This window comes from Rhodnius prolixus, unplaced genomic scaffold, assembly GCF_049639745.1.
Source record: "Rhodnius prolixus isolate KJV_2025 unplaced genomic scaffold, Rpr scaffold_12, whole genome shotgun sequence".
NCBI classification, from domain to species: domain Eukaryota; kingdom Metazoa; phylum Arthropoda; class Insecta; order Hemiptera; family Reduviidae; genus Rhodnius; species Rhodnius prolixus.
The window spans coordinates 9,671,114-9,689,882 of NW_027411635.1; the positions used below are offsets into that span (position 1 = coordinate 9,671,114).

At 34.6% G+C, this 18,769-nt stretch overlaps 1 protein-coding gene across 1 annotated transcript in view; it reads right to left on the reverse strand.

The window, feature by feature from the left end:
- Positions 1-3,666: 3,666 nt before the first annotated feature.
- Rme-8 (receptor mediated endocytosis 8) overlaps positions 3,667-18,769 on the reverse strand; it is a 30,998-nt gene continuing 15,895 nt past the window's right edge. Inside the window, exons 16-38 of the mRNA XM_074143194.1 lie at positions 17,859-18,067; positions 16,621-16,780; positions 16,138-16,286; positions 15,929-16,061; positions 14,604-14,806; positions 14,219-14,504; positions 13,943-14,097; positions 13,658-13,859; positions 12,892-13,083; positions 11,965-12,100; positions 11,649-11,833; positions 11,323-11,514; positions 10,747-10,926; positions 9,920-10,087; positions 9,624-9,845; positions 9,249-9,387; positions 7,965-8,231; positions 7,106-7,388; positions 6,295-6,493; positions 5,398-5,577; positions 5,180-5,320; positions 4,862-5,078; positions 3,667-4,399 (exon numbers count right to left, since the gene is read on the reverse strand). Coding sequence (XP_073999295.1) covers positions 4,311-4,399; positions 4,862-5,078; positions 5,180-5,320; positions 5,398-5,577; positions 6,295-6,493; positions 7,106-7,388; positions 7,965-8,231; positions 9,249-9,387; positions 9,624-9,845; positions 9,920-10,087; positions 10,747-10,926; positions 11,323-11,514; positions 11,649-11,833; positions 11,965-12,100; positions 12,892-13,083; positions 13,658-13,859; positions 13,943-14,097; positions 14,219-14,504; positions 14,604-14,806; positions 15,929-16,061; positions 16,138-16,286; positions 16,621-16,780; positions 17,859-18,067 — 4,287 coding nt within the window. The 3' untranslated portion in view covers positions 3,667-4,310. The remainder of the gene's footprint in view (positions 4,400-4,861; positions 5,079-5,179; positions 5,321-5,397; positions 5,578-6,294; positions 6,494-7,105; positions 7,389-7,964; positions 8,232-9,248; positions 9,388-9,623; positions 9,846-9,919; positions 10,088-10,746; positions 10,927-11,322; positions 11,515-11,648; positions 11,834-11,964; positions 12,101-12,891; positions 13,084-13,657; positions 13,860-13,942; positions 14,098-14,218; positions 14,505-14,603; positions 14,807-15,928; positions 16,062-16,137; positions 16,287-16,620; positions 16,781-17,858; positions 18,068-18,769) is intronic.

The window sequence follows — 18,769 nt, forward strand, 5'->3', positions numbered from 1 at the left end:
TATATTGATACTGAAATTTTAATAATTTGTAAATAATTCTGTAATTATTTATTAAAACTTGATTGAACATATTTTATTAATTATTAAAATTAAAAAATAATTGACGTATTATTAAACAAATTATTTTTAAAAAAATTTCTCTTTTATTATAAAACCCGAACCTCTACAACTACAACAACTCTTGACAAATACTGGTTTCTAGTTCCTTGCTAGACAAGAACATGGGCAATGGGCGTGCTGCGGCCACGTGGCGCCAGTCTCAACTATTTGGCGCGGCCAATTCAAACACATGCGGCTGGGAAAGAAGCACTTTGATAATTTTAAAAATAGCAAGAGCAGTTCCTGAGTTTACAGCAGACTTTGTTTTAAAATATTCCAATCACATTCTGATTCTTGGGTAATCCTAAATTTTCTTTACAACAGAAAATTAAAGTAAAATTATAATAGATGATAAATCTCAAATTAAAAATAATTGTGAAAAATAATTATAAGAATATGGTCGACATACCTTTGTACCTTACTGTTTACATTCTAAACTTTTTAAACTAATAGTTTTCGTTAAAGAGGGCTGTTATAGATATATGTAAATCATTACTATTTTAACAGTTTAAATGGTTTTAGATGAATACAATAAATACTTGTTCTAGAAATTATTGAACTTACTTATGAATCGAATATTTCTCAGATGGTAGGTTGCTCTCACTGGGGAGAAAACATACGGATCAAGCTCTAAAAAAAAATTTCAGCAATAAAAGAATGGAGTTCCTGTATTTCAAGTGAATTAGAAAGCGGATCCTTGCATACTAGCATCAGAAAAAATTCAGGCGAGTCCCTAATAAGAATAAAAAGGTGAGAAAAAGGATGCGTTAGATGGGTGCATGAGTGTGGTCTTCTACATTTTGAGCTGTTTATATGCAAACTCAACCTAGTTAGCTAGGACGCGTTAACTCCGTTTTGATTGGGCAGATATTCCTGTATGGTTATCAGAAAATAATTCTCCCTAAAGAATACAATATAACGGTCTCACGTCAGTAGATCACCTAGGACTTCTCATTAATAGCAGATTTGAACTTTGGGCTTCTGCAGACACAGCATGTAAGCGGGTAGTCCAGATGTTGTGTAGGTCTACAGTCCAGAGCTCTCATTCTATCATTTCACCTACCTCTTAATACTCGCATAGCCCACACTTTTAACAGGTATAAACAAGGTAGCCGAAAGAAAATGAATTCATTTTACTATATACTTAAATAAATATATAATTTCTTTTAGAATACAATAATTATTTTGGAATTATCTTTTTTAATTTAGAATTATTATATATTCTCCAAAATTCTATTTCAATAATCTTTTCTTTTTTAGAACTTGATTTTAATTTAAACTAAACAGAAATATGGTCAAATGATAATCTGTCCAAGGCATGGGGCTTTTTTAGAACCAATTCGAACAACCTATAATCAATAAATTTGTACCTATTATTCAACTTACTTTACCTAAAAATTAATAACTTTTTTTACTTCTTATTTCTTTTTTTTTTTTTTTTTTGAGCCAAGCGTAACTTAATTCGAAGAAAACAGAGGGCAAGGAGATTATAAGGAGCTAAAACACTTTCATTTAGTCAGGTTGCGCTGGAGGCTTTAAGCAAGCCGTGATGAGCACCAAATTAATTAATGGGAGAATACAAGATAAGAATCAATGCCTGGCCCAAATATATAATTGAGGTTCTTCTAGATGCCCAGACAGAGTCTCCCGGGATTTCAGTATAGAAGGCAACGAAAAAGCAAACTCGTTAAGTAAAATTCTCCATGCCGAGAATGAGGAAGTTAGGGAAGTAAGCACTATATGGAATAATAAAACAAATTAATAAAAAGAATCTGGCAGAGATTTTGGTGTTTAACCATCTCAACAAATATCCATATGCCTACAGTTTTAATTTATAGTGAGGGTGGCAAAGAGGCTAACAGCATGCTTCTGATCCATACATGCTACGGATCGGAAAAATGGATGCCAGGCCATTGTGAGATTCGTAGGAATGAAGCTTCCGCCTTCTCTTTGTGAAAGCTTTAATGTGAAGTCAATTAACTTGTCCTACAAGGAATGCGCGAGCAATCTCGGGTGGCAAACAAAGAAAAGTGGAAGAACGACTACAGCGCTTGGGAAAAACTATCGCACAAAGTACATGGAAACCACTTCTACATAAAAATCTCTCAAGGACCTACCCCGTTCGGTTACCATTGCCTACACCATGCAGATCGCACGCATCTTGCAGAAACATTTACATCGCATTAATGAAATTTCGTATTCCATTTCACTACACGGCTGTAACGACAAGTAAGCCGTTAGTTCTCTTCCCTGCGAGACTTGTCTTGCTAAGGATAAAGATGAAATGGGAATGTTTTGGACTGCCAAAGATGACTGCCTAAATTTCATGAAAAATCGAAGTTTTTTTTTTTTAATCAAATAATTAATTATTATGTTTAAAATTTCATTTTGAATAATTTTGTATCGCCTTAATTTTTTTTTAAAGCAATTTATACTGTCACATCGATCTTTTTTGGAACGTGGATGCTGAATGACTCTTTTTTGAACATCTAATTAAATTTCCCCTCACATTAATTTTGTTAAATCGAAATAGTGAATATTTTAAATCCAAAATATATTATTACAAAAGAAAATGGTTTAAATTGATCAAAATGAGGTAATAAATCCGTTCAAAATAGATATAGCAAAAAAAAAAAAATATTGTCAATTGCTCACAATGAAATCTTAATCTGGCTCACAAAGGGATTAAAGTGAAGGAAAATGACTTTAACTGTTCAAAGTGAAGTTTGTAAATGGGTAAGAGTAAAATTAATACGCTGATAGTGTAAGTAGTTAACGATTAATAAATCTCTATTCGAATGAGCTCAATAAATAAAAATATATTCATTATTGGTTATTCGAATAGCACTGAACAGTGTCTATCACTGGTCCGAGACAAATTAATTACAAAAAATTTATCACAATGTCTTTATATTATTTTACAAAATATAATTTGTTCTTACATATATTTATTAACAGATACTGCTCCATAACTAAACCACCAATCTTTTCTGAACTTGAAACTTTATTTTATTCTTTGTCTTAACTGCTCTGTGTAAAAGAAGAAATAAGGTTAACAAGATTTTTATGAATGTTTTCATCAGAAAATTAGGGTTTTGAAGGGTTTGAAGTGATAAAAAAAACACACAAACACATTGTTTTAGGTACCACAGGTTGATTCGGATAATAAAGTAGTCTCAAAATCAGCCAACTGAAATTTGGCCTAAATACTCAGTCAATTTTCAGATTTTTTGAGATATTTTTTCTCACGTATATATTCATTCACTAAAAACATTTCCTAAAATGCTTTATGGGGGCCTCACTCAATACAGAGTACAGTTGGCTCAAAGTTAGCGCACCAAATTGTTAAAATGTATAAATATAAGGGATGGCATTCTTTTAATTTTTTTTTTACGTCCAACTACCAAAATTAGGAGTCGTGGACGGAGGTCTAGGTTCTAGCACATACTTTACTAGAAATTCTTTTAATTGGCAATAAAATCCAAGGCCTAGAAAGGGAATCAATTATATTACTATATTATTATTATTGATTTATTTTTTATTTTAATTATTTTTTATTATTTTGCATATCGAAGTCTACGACCATTAGCACCTATTATTATTATTATTATTTTTATGATTTTTATTAAATATTGTTTATTAATTTTTTAATAAATTAGTGTTCATACTTTTTTTTTGTAAGTTGTTTATTTCAAAGGTGAACAGGGGCTAAGCCACAGAACCTTTCGCATAGTGGACTACACTTCCCATTAGGCTACTTGAGATAATTAGAGTGATGAATTGAATAAACAGTAGTGCAGCCAGTGTTATGTGGATAGTCTACAAATGCACACTAGTGAGCTCTTAGACGGTTTCCAAAAGAATGATTATATCTCAAAAAGCCCCCGCAAGGAGGCTACATCTCAAAACAGGTAAGTAGGTTATTTTAAGCAGCAAGTTTTGTAAAAATCAAGACCAAATAATCGAGCTTCAATAATCAACTTCTACGAGTTCAGTCGAGACAACTACATACAAAAAATAAGCCAACTCTCTAAGATGGTAGAAATCTTTGTTTAGTGAGCAGTAGCTGTATATTCAAGATAGAATTCTTACTAAGTATATTATACAATTCATAATAATGTACAAAATAGATTTTTATATCCCCCCGAAATTTACCGCCTGAAATTGTTTTTTATTTTAAAGGTATCATAACCGAGGTATGTTACAAGCTACTAGGAATCTTCAAGTTCTAAAGGCGGAGGTACGCTCGGCATTGGTTGGTTTTGTCCTTCAGTCAGGTAGCCAGCTGCTGTCGAACCCCCTGCAATTCAAACAATAAAGGCTTAGTTTAAATTGTGAGAGGTTGTTTATATGATAAGCAAGCATTCTACAATTCTGAGCCAAACATAAACAAGTCCTCACATTGACAATGCAATGATGCTTGCTGTTAGATTCAAAGGTTGAGCCTACCAAAAACATTTTTCGAAAGAAGAAAACGTTGCTTATACTAGTTTCTCTACGAATAAATGAAGTCCAAATGCTCACAAACTACGCTCTAAAGATGCCTGCTGTCTGAGTCTCCTGCCCATACGTTGCTTTCCACTGCACAGTTTTACACTGTGGGAAGGCTGTTGAGGACTGTGGTGTTTGTTCGAAGATTTTCTGTGTAACCAATGAAGAACACTCGGCCACACTCTTTTCAGCCTAAACTAATGTACCCTACTCTACGCTACTTAAACTAGCTTTTTACACTGCCCACTGTACAAGAGAACGCACACTTTACCTGTAATGTACGGCACTGACGGAGTCATCGTGATGAAGAGATCATGGTTTTGCTCCGAATAGTTAGACCATAAGTGCGAATTCTCTAACAGATTCATGACAATCGTGGAATTCTGTGACATCAGCTTTAGCGTTTTAACGATTAAAGCTTTAGTACGAGCACTGGTCGTCTCTTCAAGCATAGCCAGAAGGTATTTAATTATATTTACATCTAACGCCTGGAAAAGATACAATATTGGATAGAGTTGAAAGCGTTGAGAAGTATCAATAGTCACTCAATCTTTGCTATAGAAACAAATAGAAACAAATTTGTTAGTACCTGCTTAACAAGTCCATCATTCTTGAACTCAAACATCTTGGAGAGCGCATCTGATGCAACAGACAGCAGTTCGGTATGAGCAATGATGGCCTGTTTTATCGGGCCCATACACTCGATCTGACATAAACTGGACACACACATCTGTAACAGAATGACAAGAAACAAGTTAACCTGATCATTGAAGCATGATACTTTAGACAATACCTATAATAACGTACCTCATTTGCAAATATTAACTTCAAAAACTGGAATACGTGGTTGGAGATTTTCAAATTGTTGACATTCCATTCCGTAAACAATTTCGGCAAATGACCCAAAGATGGCAACTGCTCAGCCAATTTTGGATTGAATGAGATCAGATTTATTAAAGCTGTACCTACTGCATCTACTAATTCTTCCTACGGGCAAATTGCAAATAAAAACCATAGTTTTCATTAAAGAAAAATTAGCAAGTTCTTGTAACTAGTTGAAAAACTTTATATCACCTACACGACTTTTTCTTGCATAGAATTCTCAAAGGTGTATCATAAGAAATTGTTTTAAGTTCTATTTTTTATTTTATTTTTATATTTTTTGTTTATTAAATGTAACTGCCCTTAGCATTAAAGAAATTTATCATAACTAAACGATACTTTTGAGATAACCTTCACACAACTCTTCCAAATTACTTTTCCTGAGAAAAAAGAATAGGCCATCGTGCTTTTACTTAATTTACTTTAATGTTCTTTACACACTACCCTCCCTCCCAAACACGACAAAATATTCAGTCAAGTTTCATTTTCAGAGATTGTTTTCATCAAGTTCGGAATTTCGGTCACGAATGGAATTCTAATCAAAATTAAAACGTACAAAATATTGATATGACACTTTAGAGGGGAGAAATTTAACACCTTCCTCAGAATCTCAAAAAACAAATTATCTAGAACAAAGTTACAAATAAAAGTGACAGACCTACAAGTTTTTAGTGATTATAGGATGAATATTATGTTTATATGTCACTTTCAAGCGAGGGAAAATTTAATAACTACCGAATTTTGTCTATAATGTCAAGGAACAGTTCAAGCTTAGAGATCCAACATCTGGCAAACGGATGACTTAAAGCATAATTCACTTACCTGAAATTTATTATTTAACCTAAGGAATGTGTCCAACAAGTCCGTAAGAAATAGCACTGGTTTGCGAACCGACCAACTGGGATTTGCGTTGTACAGTCGCAGGTAAACTCCACCAACTATAATTTCATTTCTATTCTTCGTGGCGATATCTGGCATTTCTACTGGTATATCTGGGTTCTCCTTCTGCTGCAGATATTGTCTTGATTTGGAGGGAAAAAATAAAATTAAAAAATAAGGTGGTATTTTGATTCTAGTTTGTTAGGTTTAAGCCTTGAAGAAACGTATCTAATTGCGAAATCATTCGAAAAAGAAGTGTATATGTTTGATCCAGAACGTTCGGCAATTAGATAAAAAGATCTGTCAAGACCTTTCAAAAAATTCAAAATCTAAATGGAGACAAAGATTAACAAGTAAATACTCAACACCCATGTACGAGGTAGATGTAAACATTGTACTAACTTTGAAACAGTTTCGAGTAAAAGATTAAAGTTCTCTTTAGTATTATATAAACATATGGTAGATCTGTTCAATTTACTGACTTGGGATCAGTTTAGAGTTCAAGGTAAGTGTTCCTCCTAAACCTAAGCAGGTGGTAGATTTTGAAAATTGTAAATTATTTAAGAGCAGGTTAGAGTACAAGAGAACACTTCAAGACTATGTAGGTGAGTCTGTGCAAGAATTACTTTATTATTTTATACGTCTTAGAGCATTTAGAAACGAGAACTTAGTTTCTTTAGATATTACAACGCGGTAGAACTCATAGCATTTCACACTGTAATATTATATAGCAGAAAAATATTGAGAGACGTACTTTTTAACATGATCTCCAACTATCCTCTTAATATTTATTCGATCCTCCTCCTTCCAAATGATCTCTGGATTATCATGATCCGTAGCGAGCAGATTCAAAGCAGCTTTTGGTGAGTCTAAAATGGCGTCCGGCAATGCTGGCGGCAATATGTGGCCAATAATAAGAGAGATTTTACGGCCAGACACTTTGTCCTGCATTAACCTGGCCAAAACTTCAACAGCACGTAAACGACTTTCTTCAGTGTTACCGTTTAGTACAGTATCTAAAAGGTAGAGCACACCTCCTGGACATATTACAAATAAATATATTTAACTATATACATAAGTTATCGACAGAATTATGCATTTGTATAATGCTAAATTTGCAAAACTAATTACACCAACTACTATTATACATTAAGACACGTATAATAGTACCTACTCCTACCACTAATGCTTAGTATTATGACATTTTGTTATGTATGATGAAATTTTTTTTATAAAAATTCTCTAATATTCAAAAATCATTCTCTGTACTGCTGTTGTTGACTGTAGGCCTCTTGCGTTAGAAGTAAAGTTTGTTTTTAAAAAAGATAAAATAATAAAATAAATCAGCCACTAGTAAAAACAAAATCAGGTTTCAATAATCAGAAGATTTTCTCTTCTTGAATTTTCAAGGTTTCATTCAAATTTTCAATTTTATCATAGCGTTAATTAGCTTAGATGTAGATAGTAAATGAGTAAACAAATCATTTTTTATGTGTAAATCTTAAAAACATAAGGATACTCAGACACCTCTTACAACTTAATATTTTATACCTTCAAAAAAAAAAAATAAATAAATAAAATGAAATAAATAAATAATTAATAAATAAAATTACCTCGACTCAATAATTGTTTAACAATATTTGAGGACGTAATCAAAGCGTGTATACAGTCCAAAATTAACATCTTGCTAGCCGGTAGATCATATAGCGAGAGCAATAGAGGCATCATCATGTTGTTGGCAGCAATGTCTTCTATACACTCTTGTGTACGAGACGCTAATTTTATTGTCGATAAAATCCACGTCTTCATGTCATCGTTAGCGACTGAAGATAAAATGCTAAACAGGAACGTAAATTGGCCAATTATCTGGATCGATACACCTAAAAATGACCATAATAATCTTTGAAATTCACCAAGCCTCCAATTAAAATGAGGGTTTCTTTTCGGCGGCGGCCAGAAAAAAGTTTTTTTTCTCAAGTCCAATTTGGTTGTTGTATTTCTACCTTTAATTTGATATTAAGTTTTCTTCACTTCTAAGACGCTTCTGATAAAAGGGCACCCGAAACTTAAAGACATCATAAATAATTTTGTTTGCAAAAACAACCTTCTTTGGCCACCACCAACATAAACCTTCTCATTACTCAACTAACGCACCAACGAAGATATTGACCGGTAGTATGAAACACTTCGGCCACTAAATTAATTTTCAGCACATGTCACCATGATTAAAATCATTGTTGTAGGCGCAATATCAGAGTGGCCTATAGTTCATGTGCCACTAGTCTACTGCACCTTCTTTTTCAATACAATCTCAATATTCTGAGGTTAATATCTGCGTCAATATCTGAGGTTATGAGTGCTTTTTTCAGTGCACTGCCGACCACTGGACAGTGTTCCCTCATTAAGACAACACTGTACATCACTGGACAGTAAGCGGTAAAAGCTCCTAGGAAGAGAGAATCTAAAGGCAATCAGCTGGATTTGAACCCAAGACCTCCGCGTGGGAATCCAATACGCTAACCGCTTAGCTAATCCCTTCCCTAAATAAATAACAATTTACATATATTCGGAGGTAGGAGTAGACTTGTAAGTAATTTCAGCCAACCACAACTTTCTTGTACTTCAACTCGAAATCATAGACTCAATTCTACTAGTCCATTACAAATTCTAAACGACTCATTCATACTTCTACACATACATATTCCTACAACTTACCTACTAAATATGGTGGACTACTCGATATTCGTCACACCTCTAGATTTTTAAACCTAAATAATTTAAAATATGTATTCAATATGCACAGTTCTCAGGGCACTTGATCTCCCCAGAAAGCCTACGTGAACAAACAGCAGTAGAAGAGGACATAAACCTGCCTTTAAGGGAGGGGAGTAACTTACTCTGATTATTGCTAATAACATTATATAAGGACTCCAAAGCCATTAAAACATATGCATGATCTTGTTTGGTAAGAATTTTCCTCGAAGGCTCTTTGGATCTTAGGAAATCCAAAATGTCCAACACAAATTGTTTCGGATTCTGCAAAAAAAGAAAAAAAAGAAGTATTATTAATTATGGGCTCACACTACTCTGGACTGCAGTATACGGTAAATGATTAGTATGAGAGAATTGAAAACATCATCAATTGTCAAGATCTTAAAAGAGTTTTGAGGGAATAGGGGCAAAATCACAGTTGTGAGTTGTTAAATAAGTGTTAGTTCCGAAAATTGGTCGAGGTTTTAGCTACTTGAAAATATAAAATATTTCAGATGTACCTGGATTGTATAGAGTGGTTGTTCATTGTACAGAGCAATGAAGATACCACCAATAATTAAATGCTTTGAGTGAACAGTAAATGAAAATTCGATCTGATCGAATTGTTCATCAAGATAACGTGTCAATCTACGCTCTTCTAACCAGTCCATCAATTCTGTTCGAGTCGTATTGTCCCAGACTAGATATGGATTTGAGCAATTGCTGGTCAATGTTTTCAGTACCTGAAAAATAGATTAGTATTGGTACATTATGGATCCATAGTATGGTAGACAAGTTTTAATTTTGAGCCACTTACCTCATGTGGGTCTTCATTTGCTAGCATTGAAGCTAGATACGATGTCAACAGCGTCTCTAAAACCTGACGGACCCGTTGATTGTGTGGGCTAGTACAATTGCCATTAAGGTATCCGCCCAAATGACCACAAGCCGTTACCGATAATTTGGCTAGTTGGTTATTCTGCGCCTGGGAAAAGATGCGTAGTGCATTTTATTAACATGCATTACGGATAGAGAAAGGCAAATGTATTGATCTGACTTCTATTTCTTATCTACACTAACTACTACTGCCTGGATACTCTCATGCGTGCAGCGAGATGTGTCCTCAATGTATAATTAATCACTTTCAAATTATCAGGACCACTTCACTACAGTCAGTATTAGCCAGACATTGTACTATCTGACAATAACAGTACAACAGCTTGTACATTCTTACGTCAGTACCGGAGATATGGCCACAAAAATCCGCAAATACTTTATTCCTGTAGGCACCACGATAGCTGAGTGTTGAGGCGAGGCCCACAAAGCTAAGATGTAATATATGGTACTGGGTTCGATTCCTGGTCTAAGCCGTAGATTTTATATAATGGTTAATTTGAGAAATTAATAGTAAAGTATGTTTTGCTAAAACCCTGTCCACTAAACGTAATTGGCTAGTTTGACGTAAAGCTCGCCTGAAAATAGGCACTACTTTACTTTTCTTACGTTTACTTTATTCCTGCAGTTATTCGCCACTTCGTTTCTACCTACCATAGAGTTATAGCCTGGAAACTCACACTTTTGTGATTTGTGACACTAATCAGCTAAATCAGAAAAACTGTTCATGCAGTGGGTTCCCACACTCACTTGTTGATTATGTTCCTTACTGCTTTCGATGCCACTTTCTCCTAAAGTGAAGTCATAGATGAACAAAAACGATATCAGATACCATAGTACGCCAGCTTGCAGGAAACTTAATTGCAATTCTGTATCAACTGTTAATGCACTGATACATTCAACGACAGCACAACGTAAAACGATTAAATTCTGCAACAAAAAATCATGGAATCATATAGAAAAAATTTTGTATTGAGATTTCGGAACGCATTAAGGTTTTGCAAGGTAGGGTTGTCGGCCTTAAGTTTAACTCCCGCTTCAATAAAGTACCTTGAATTTAAAGGGTTTACGGCCTTTACCGAAGCTTTATCCAAGGAAAGGTAGCTCTTGGTTGAGAATATGTGCCTAGGGGTACTTGTTTACGTGAATGTTGTGTCAGCGTATTGTGTGTATGGAGTACTGTGCTAGTCCTTGTATTGTGATGTTACAAAACCTCACAAGGAAGCTGCATTCAACAGCGGCCCATGAATATAACTTTCCTTTGCGTACTAAAATTCTGAAAACCAGAATTGGCAATTTAGGATTTGTATCCTTTTAATCTCTTACCTTAAAATGTAGTATTCGTATAGTATCAGGAACGAGATTAGGCAGTCCAATAAATGTTTGTAGGCAATCGCCAAATTGCGCGGCAATTTTAAAGATATTCGTGCAGTAGTAGCAAATCTTGACGATAGTCTCAGACTCTTTGGTACTTTCGGACAGTACGGATACACAGCGACTGTAAGCTGCAGAAATGATCTGAAATCAGAAAGCTGCCATATTAGCAATGTCATAGCAGCCACACTGTTGGCCTAATAAGAAGCATATTTATGGGGTAGAACACATAAGAAGGTTCTGATTCAATCGCTATTAAAAAACACTCTTTATCATACCTGAAAGCCATGTTCACGATTGAATTCTTCAGCATTTAGCGAAGAACACTTAATTGTATGATACACTAACTCAATCGCGCTGGACAACAAAGTAACCTGTTTTGAGAATAGCTGTTCATCGTTTGTCTCCAACTGGATGGTCCGAGTCAATTGTTTGTAACCAGCGTACTTATAAGGTCTCAATTCTGAAAAATGGGCGTAAGACATATTACTCTTGACTAAAGCACTTGGTCACACTTTTTCTGTGAGAGAATTAGACCCAACTCAAGTTCTGTGACAATCCTTGACAAAAGGATTGAATCTCAAAAAAACTTACCGTTAGAATAGCGATGGAATAGTATACTCTGTGTTTGTAGAATTAGAATGATGTTATTAGTATTGATAGAATTACCATGCCAAGAACTACGACTACATAAGAAATCGTAGGCTTTGTTTACTGCTTCGAATTTTACCTGGGGATGGAAAACAAAAATATTTGGTTAATCTTGGGTTAAAGAAGCAATGCTTTAAAACAGGTCACTTGTTTTACAGTACTTCACAATACAACTGATGAAGCTATTCTTTGCTATTTGTAAAATCCAAGAACAGGAATTCCTTGGTCGCTTACTAACTGGCGTTCGATTATAAATCATCATGGGTCTTATAAAAAAGGTAATTTAAAGGCGGCAATCATATGCCATGATAAGCCATTACAGAAACCTCGCTAGTAAACATCCAAAAGCACAAGTACGAGGACTTGCTGCATATTTGGTAGCGTACAATACCAAAGTTAGCTAGCTATTTTCGTACGGCAGGAAACGTAAAAGATAGGGAAGCATGAATGTATATCTCAACAGGCCGACACCTCACTTGCTTATCTTGAATAATACTTCTCACATATGCTTCTACAATAAAATAATGATTTGTGACGAGAAGTAGATTTATTAACCAAAGTTACTGAGATAGGTTGTCAATGGGTGAAAGTTGGATTGCAGTGAATTTTTTTTTCACCCACCCTTTAGTCCAAACTTGCCGCCAATCAACCTCGTATTACGGGGTGTCCTTATCACTTTTTCTGTGAGTGAGAAAATTAAATATCTTCTGCGAAGTTGAAACTAGAGCGCAGGAGTTACTTGATTGATATGGTGTGATCAAGGGATCCACCATTTGGCAGAGAGATACCTTAAAGCAGTCAATTATTCTATGAGGAGTATGTGCCTAATATTAACACAATATTTCTAAAAGGTGAGTTAGATTTATTTACCCTGCCATCTGGATTCTTATCTGGATGATAGAGCTGAGCAAGCTTGTAGTAAGCTTTCCTGATTGTGGGTTCATCGTGGGTTTTACCAGTCTTCAATCCTAACCCGCTATAAGCTTCATCCACAGACATTGCAGGCGGCTTCTTTTCTACTTCACTTGTCCAAGCTTCGAGTACATCGCGAAGAAGACCAACCTAGAACACAATGTTTAACCACGAAATAGAGAGAGTGCCTAACTGTTCTGGGAGAGGGGTGTAGTTAGGCATTCGTTTAAAGAACCATTTAAATATATCATTTTTGTGTCCTACACATCATAAAAGAGGTTTAATTTGTATTGCTGACAGAAATTGCAAATTTCACAACTAGAAGAACCATTCTACAGGATTATTTACTTTTTGAGGTTGTCTTAAAAACAGCTTCAGCTATTTCTTTAACCAAGCTTTATTTCTTCAGTAAGCATGCAAAAGCTTTACTTTTTTTTCTGCAACCTTATTTTTATCCGCTTTCGCAATGCTTTCTATTGAAAGAGGCCTTATCATTGAAATTTCTTATTTATTTCTTACAGATTTCTGCGTACTACCAAAATTTTACTTCGAAAATAACTAGTAGAACTGTGACCAGAATAACATCCTCAACATAAGAAACTTTATTTCTTCAGTGAGCATGCGAAAGCTTTAACACTTCTTATTGGCTACAACAACCCCATTATTTGGGCCGCATCTCCCAAATGTGCTGGCTAATTCACGCAGTGCAATCTGTTTATCTTACCGGATCTGCTACTGGCCAATTCGGAAATCGTATAGTATCGCATAGATGTCTCAAGTAGTAGATATTACAGAAAAGCTCATTCTGCAACTGTGGATATCTAACAGCTGGAATTACAATATATTGGTACTGAGCTCGATTATTGCTCCACAAGCGCGGCGTAAAATCAGCGATATGTGCTGCGATTTTCTGTATCAACATACAACTGGAACAAAAGAGACTTATAAAATATGACTACGTTTTTATCTCTCCATCTTTTAAAGTCAAATATGAAAGTGAAACTAATACCGCATTTCAGAATTCCAAATAGCTTCTGGTGTATCATATTCGCCTAGAAAGATTTGTGCGAATTTTTCGGCCCCATAATTCTCCAAATAGTTGACCATAGCTTCGGGCAATAGTTGACCTAAAATGCTGCGCTGCATCAGACTCGATGAAGCATTCTACAAAAAATCAAAAAATAAGCAGCATTTTCAAAATTGTAGCTACCTAAATTACTACCAATTATGTATAGTATTTATAAATAGGACAACTCTTTAAACAAGTTACTGCTCAAAATATTACCTCATCTCGAGTAAATGCTTGCAATGTGTGGGTAATTTTGAGAAATTTAGCTATAGGTAGTAGATTAGAGCCATTGTACATTAGTATAAAGTAAAAAACGCCTGTAGTGTACAGCTGTGAAGTAATAGGATTATCTTCAGCTATTAGGCACAATAAGGTAGCCACCTTTTCCACGATTATCGGATCAAAGGTTAGTAATAACTGCACGATATGATGTAAACAAGTCGGACAGGACAATATGGTTTTTATGCGACTCATCGGGCTAATTATTGCATGTTCCTTGTTCCTGAAAAAAATCAAAAAGGAGATTAGTCACATTGACTGGAGTTAGACTATATAAACACTATATGGACTTTCCGGAGCCAACCTATGAGGTTTGATTTACCTGCTTGGATAGAAAGACATCATATTGATAAACATGTTTAGTATAAGGATGGTCATATCGCTTTCATTCATTATTCCTTTGTCTTTTGAAAGCAGGCACCACTTCAGTTGGGGTATCATTTGCAGTGGCTTCCAGTTTAGCATACCTTGTGCCCAGCATTTACTTTTCGCATTGATTACGCCTGTTATAAACAATTCTTTTAACTGAAATAGAAGAACAAGAAATTATTAAACACACGAACAATGTAACGATGTTTACATCTTTTACGGCCTTTTATGACTTTAGTTGCTAGGAAACAGGGTTCATCCGATGACCGAATCTTAATAATCTTTACTATCCTAGTAAGTAGAAGTAAGAGTTGAAGTAAGTTACAGAGTTAACCTAAACTGGAGAGTAGATTGGTTAAGGGAGAATGGGCAACTTTCAGGACCCCCCCCCCCCCCCAACGGTAGGCTTCTACGCATGGGCGCATCGATTACTTAGGTCACTTGCACCACTATGTCTTATTATTATTACATACAAAAATCATTTTTGTTGTTAATATTAAGGCGTATTAATGTCAAGGACATTGTTGTTCAGAGCCTTTTCAGTGCACTTCCCGTTTCCCGTACAACTCTGCCCCTCACCCGACAGCTGTAGAGCTCAAAGGAAGTGCAAATCTAAAAAAGCGCCTAGGTTTAAATTCGGTACCCTCCAACTTACTAGTCCATCGCGCTATCAACTAAGTTAACCCCTTCGAAGGATAGTATGTTATGTTATCACTGAAGGATAGTTCCGGAAATGATTATTCTAAAGACAAAATCTTTGAGAGAATGTAGGCGATGCCAAGCAGTATACTTTCTGTAATATGCACAACTGCCTGGGTCGCTTTCAGTTAGCAAGAACGAGATAGACCACTTTCGCTATATAATTGTAGCTCTTAAGGTAGCTCTTTTCCAAGACAGAGCATTCACAGATATGATATGATGTACTAATTCCTCAGGGGCATACAGAGACGACACCAACTAGCATCATCTCGACCCAAGATGTGCTCTAGTCTTGATGACGAGGCCCTAATAGTTCTCCACAAGAGTGAGGGAGTCTGTAGATGTCTAAATCCAAACATAATTAAATTTCGGTACGTACTGGTGAGTTTCTGTAAGGGTAATGATGAGTCTAAAGTAGGATCAGTAATCAAGTTATCACTAAAGTTATATTGAGTTAAAAAACTTTTCTAAATGTATACACTAGCAACAAAACGTAATTTCAAAAAAATAATAAAATAAAATAATAATAAATAATTATATTAAAAATATAAATAAATAAATAAAAGACACAAGGAATACCTTTTTAAAAGAAACTGGTTGATTGCGCTTACTGTTATCTTCAGCACTAATAGAATAATGCCATTCATTTTCATCCTCTCTATCACAATCAGCTCCGAATTCCAATAGATTACTCTGAGTTGGTATAATAGCTCTAAAATTTAAGAAAGCTGAGAAAAAATCTAATTCAGCTTCCACCAAAATAGCGAAAATACGAAAATGCCACTCACCTTGTTGTATGTAAATGAGCTAATGTCATCAAATCTACGAGATACGGAACGCCATTTGCTTCGTTAACTATTTCCTTAACATTATCTTTCGCTAAGGTTAATTTGTGAAGAAATATTAACAGCCTATCTCGTTCCAGTTTATCGCAAGTCTTCAAAAAAAAGGAAAAAGAGTCAAACAAAAACATTACAACTGTCCGGTAGGACGATTGAGCGTCAAAAAAACAGCACTGAAAAGCGTAATGTTCAAAAACACCCAACATTATCGATGTTTTCCTCTTTTTTTAGAAAAGATAAAATACCAAAATTCTCTTTAAAATATAGGGCATACTTTCGTATACAAGAGTAATTTTTTCAAACAATGTAAATCAAATAGATTTCGAGAAAAACGTTCGACAAAAAGCATTGAAAAACGTTTGAAAAAAGAGCAGTTCAAGTACTTAGAAAGCTCTCATAGTAATAAGAAAGTATGATTAAGATACTGACCCTTTCTAACAAGTTGACAATATATTTGGTGTCTGAAAAACAGCCAATCTTATCATGGTAACTTCCATAGACAAGCGCCATCGCTTGCAGACACATACACTTCATTTCCATGGAAGTTGGCAGCAGAAATCTATGATAGAGGTTATTGAAGAAGTTATTTCTGGAACAAAGAAAACACAATAACTGTTAAAGTGACTACGGGATGAGAAACAGTCATTTTCTAAGTTGTAATATAATAATGGTTAATGTGCCAACAAGAGCACAAAACGATAAATAAATAAACTGTAATATCTTGAACGACTTCTAGAACACTGCTTATAAATATTGTACTGAACTTTGAACTTAATCCTTTACTTTTGATATACTTCTTTAAATTTCAGATTAAGAAGTTTTGCGAGTTTTAGAAGAAAAATTTTACAATTAAGTAACTCGATTGATTTATTAATAGAAATGAGCACTATTAGCATCGGCACATCTTTACCAACAAGAAACCAGTCGTTTCATCCCATCAATGTAAATACGAGGGTATTTATCGTATAGGGCCTTCAGGATTTAAGGGTTTAGACGAATGCCAGTTTTGCCTGGTGCTAGTAGTGAAGGTTCTACCAGTAAGAGATTTAAATACTTGTGATAAAGAGTGACAACTGAGGGAAACAGAAATTCGATCTTCAACTCATACATTGGCGATGATTTATTTCTAAAATGCGTTGGCAGTCCACTATAATCTGAAGTGGGGCTATCCTAATCTTCACAACACAGGTAAAGATAAAAGAGCAAAGATCAGGTAGGCATTCTTTAGCACAAACTCAGCGTCGTTCAGAAACTTACCAAACTCTCTGCGAGATAGCAGAGCTTTGACATACTAAAAACAAGTAATATCCTTCACGATCCAGTTCATCAAAAATAACCAAGCACAAAATTTAACAACTTCATGGAAGTGAGCTGTTACCTCACCATGTAAGCACCCTCGAACTGGCATCATCGGATTTTCATTTTTTGGCTTATTACTTTCAGAGTCAGCGACTCAACCTTTAAGAGGATGTCACAGCTGCAGTGCAACACTTCGCTAAGCAATAGTTTCGGAATCAGCTCATCGAAATATGGAATACTAACAACTATAAAATACAATTGATTACATTTCGAACATCAGACCTTTTTTAATTCTCCCCATATCTAATTTTATTTGACAAGCACATGTATTTGTATTTACAAGAATACACGGAAGCTCTGATACTTACGATATAGAATTTAAAGACTTAGGAGCTTCCTGCTTGTCCAGTAGCACTTTAATATAGTATCCATCAATACAGAGTTGATCCTTCAAACTGGCATAATTTACCTCAAACTCTGCGTGATTCCAGGCAAGATTGGCACCCTGTGATACTTCACAGCTGGCCTCAAATTGGCGGATCTCTTTTTCCAAAGCGTTTTTCAGTTCATCACGAGTCTACAAAACAAAATGAGGTAAACATTCACCCTACTTTTTCTTATTGCAATTTGCTTGATTGGATTTTCTTGAAAGATTTTTTTTTTATTAAATAGACTTTAGAATTAAATGTCACAGACCATTATGCTGGCCATTTCATTCATAATACATATTTGTTTTTGTTTTATTTGTTTGTTTTTTATAACAATAGAATGTATATTATCCTCTTCACAAACAGAAAGGTACTTTATTTTAAATCTATTCAAAATAATTTTTCTGATTTATCTTTATTATATTCTACTATGATATATTCTAAATAATGATCACATTTATAATCCCATTATAATAGAAAAAGAGAAACAATGTTGGTTTGAATCACGGAGTTATAACAAAATTTTAGTCTTGAATACGTCTTACAGAAGAATACAAGAGCACAAATTAAATACAGTTAATGACGAATTCATAACTACTTGTAATAATAATCCATTTCTAAATTATAATTTAATGTACTACCTTTGATAGCGTATTTGTAAAGAAGTTTTATTATCAAATAATTAGTAAAGTACTTTAATAATAATTGCCCACCCTAAAAATATACATATCTTTATTTACTACATATTACGTACATAAAACTGTGTGGGGAGAACTTCTAGAAAGTAATTGTAATAGAACACAATTCTTAATTTAATATTAACAAACTGGATGTAATTATTAATTATATAT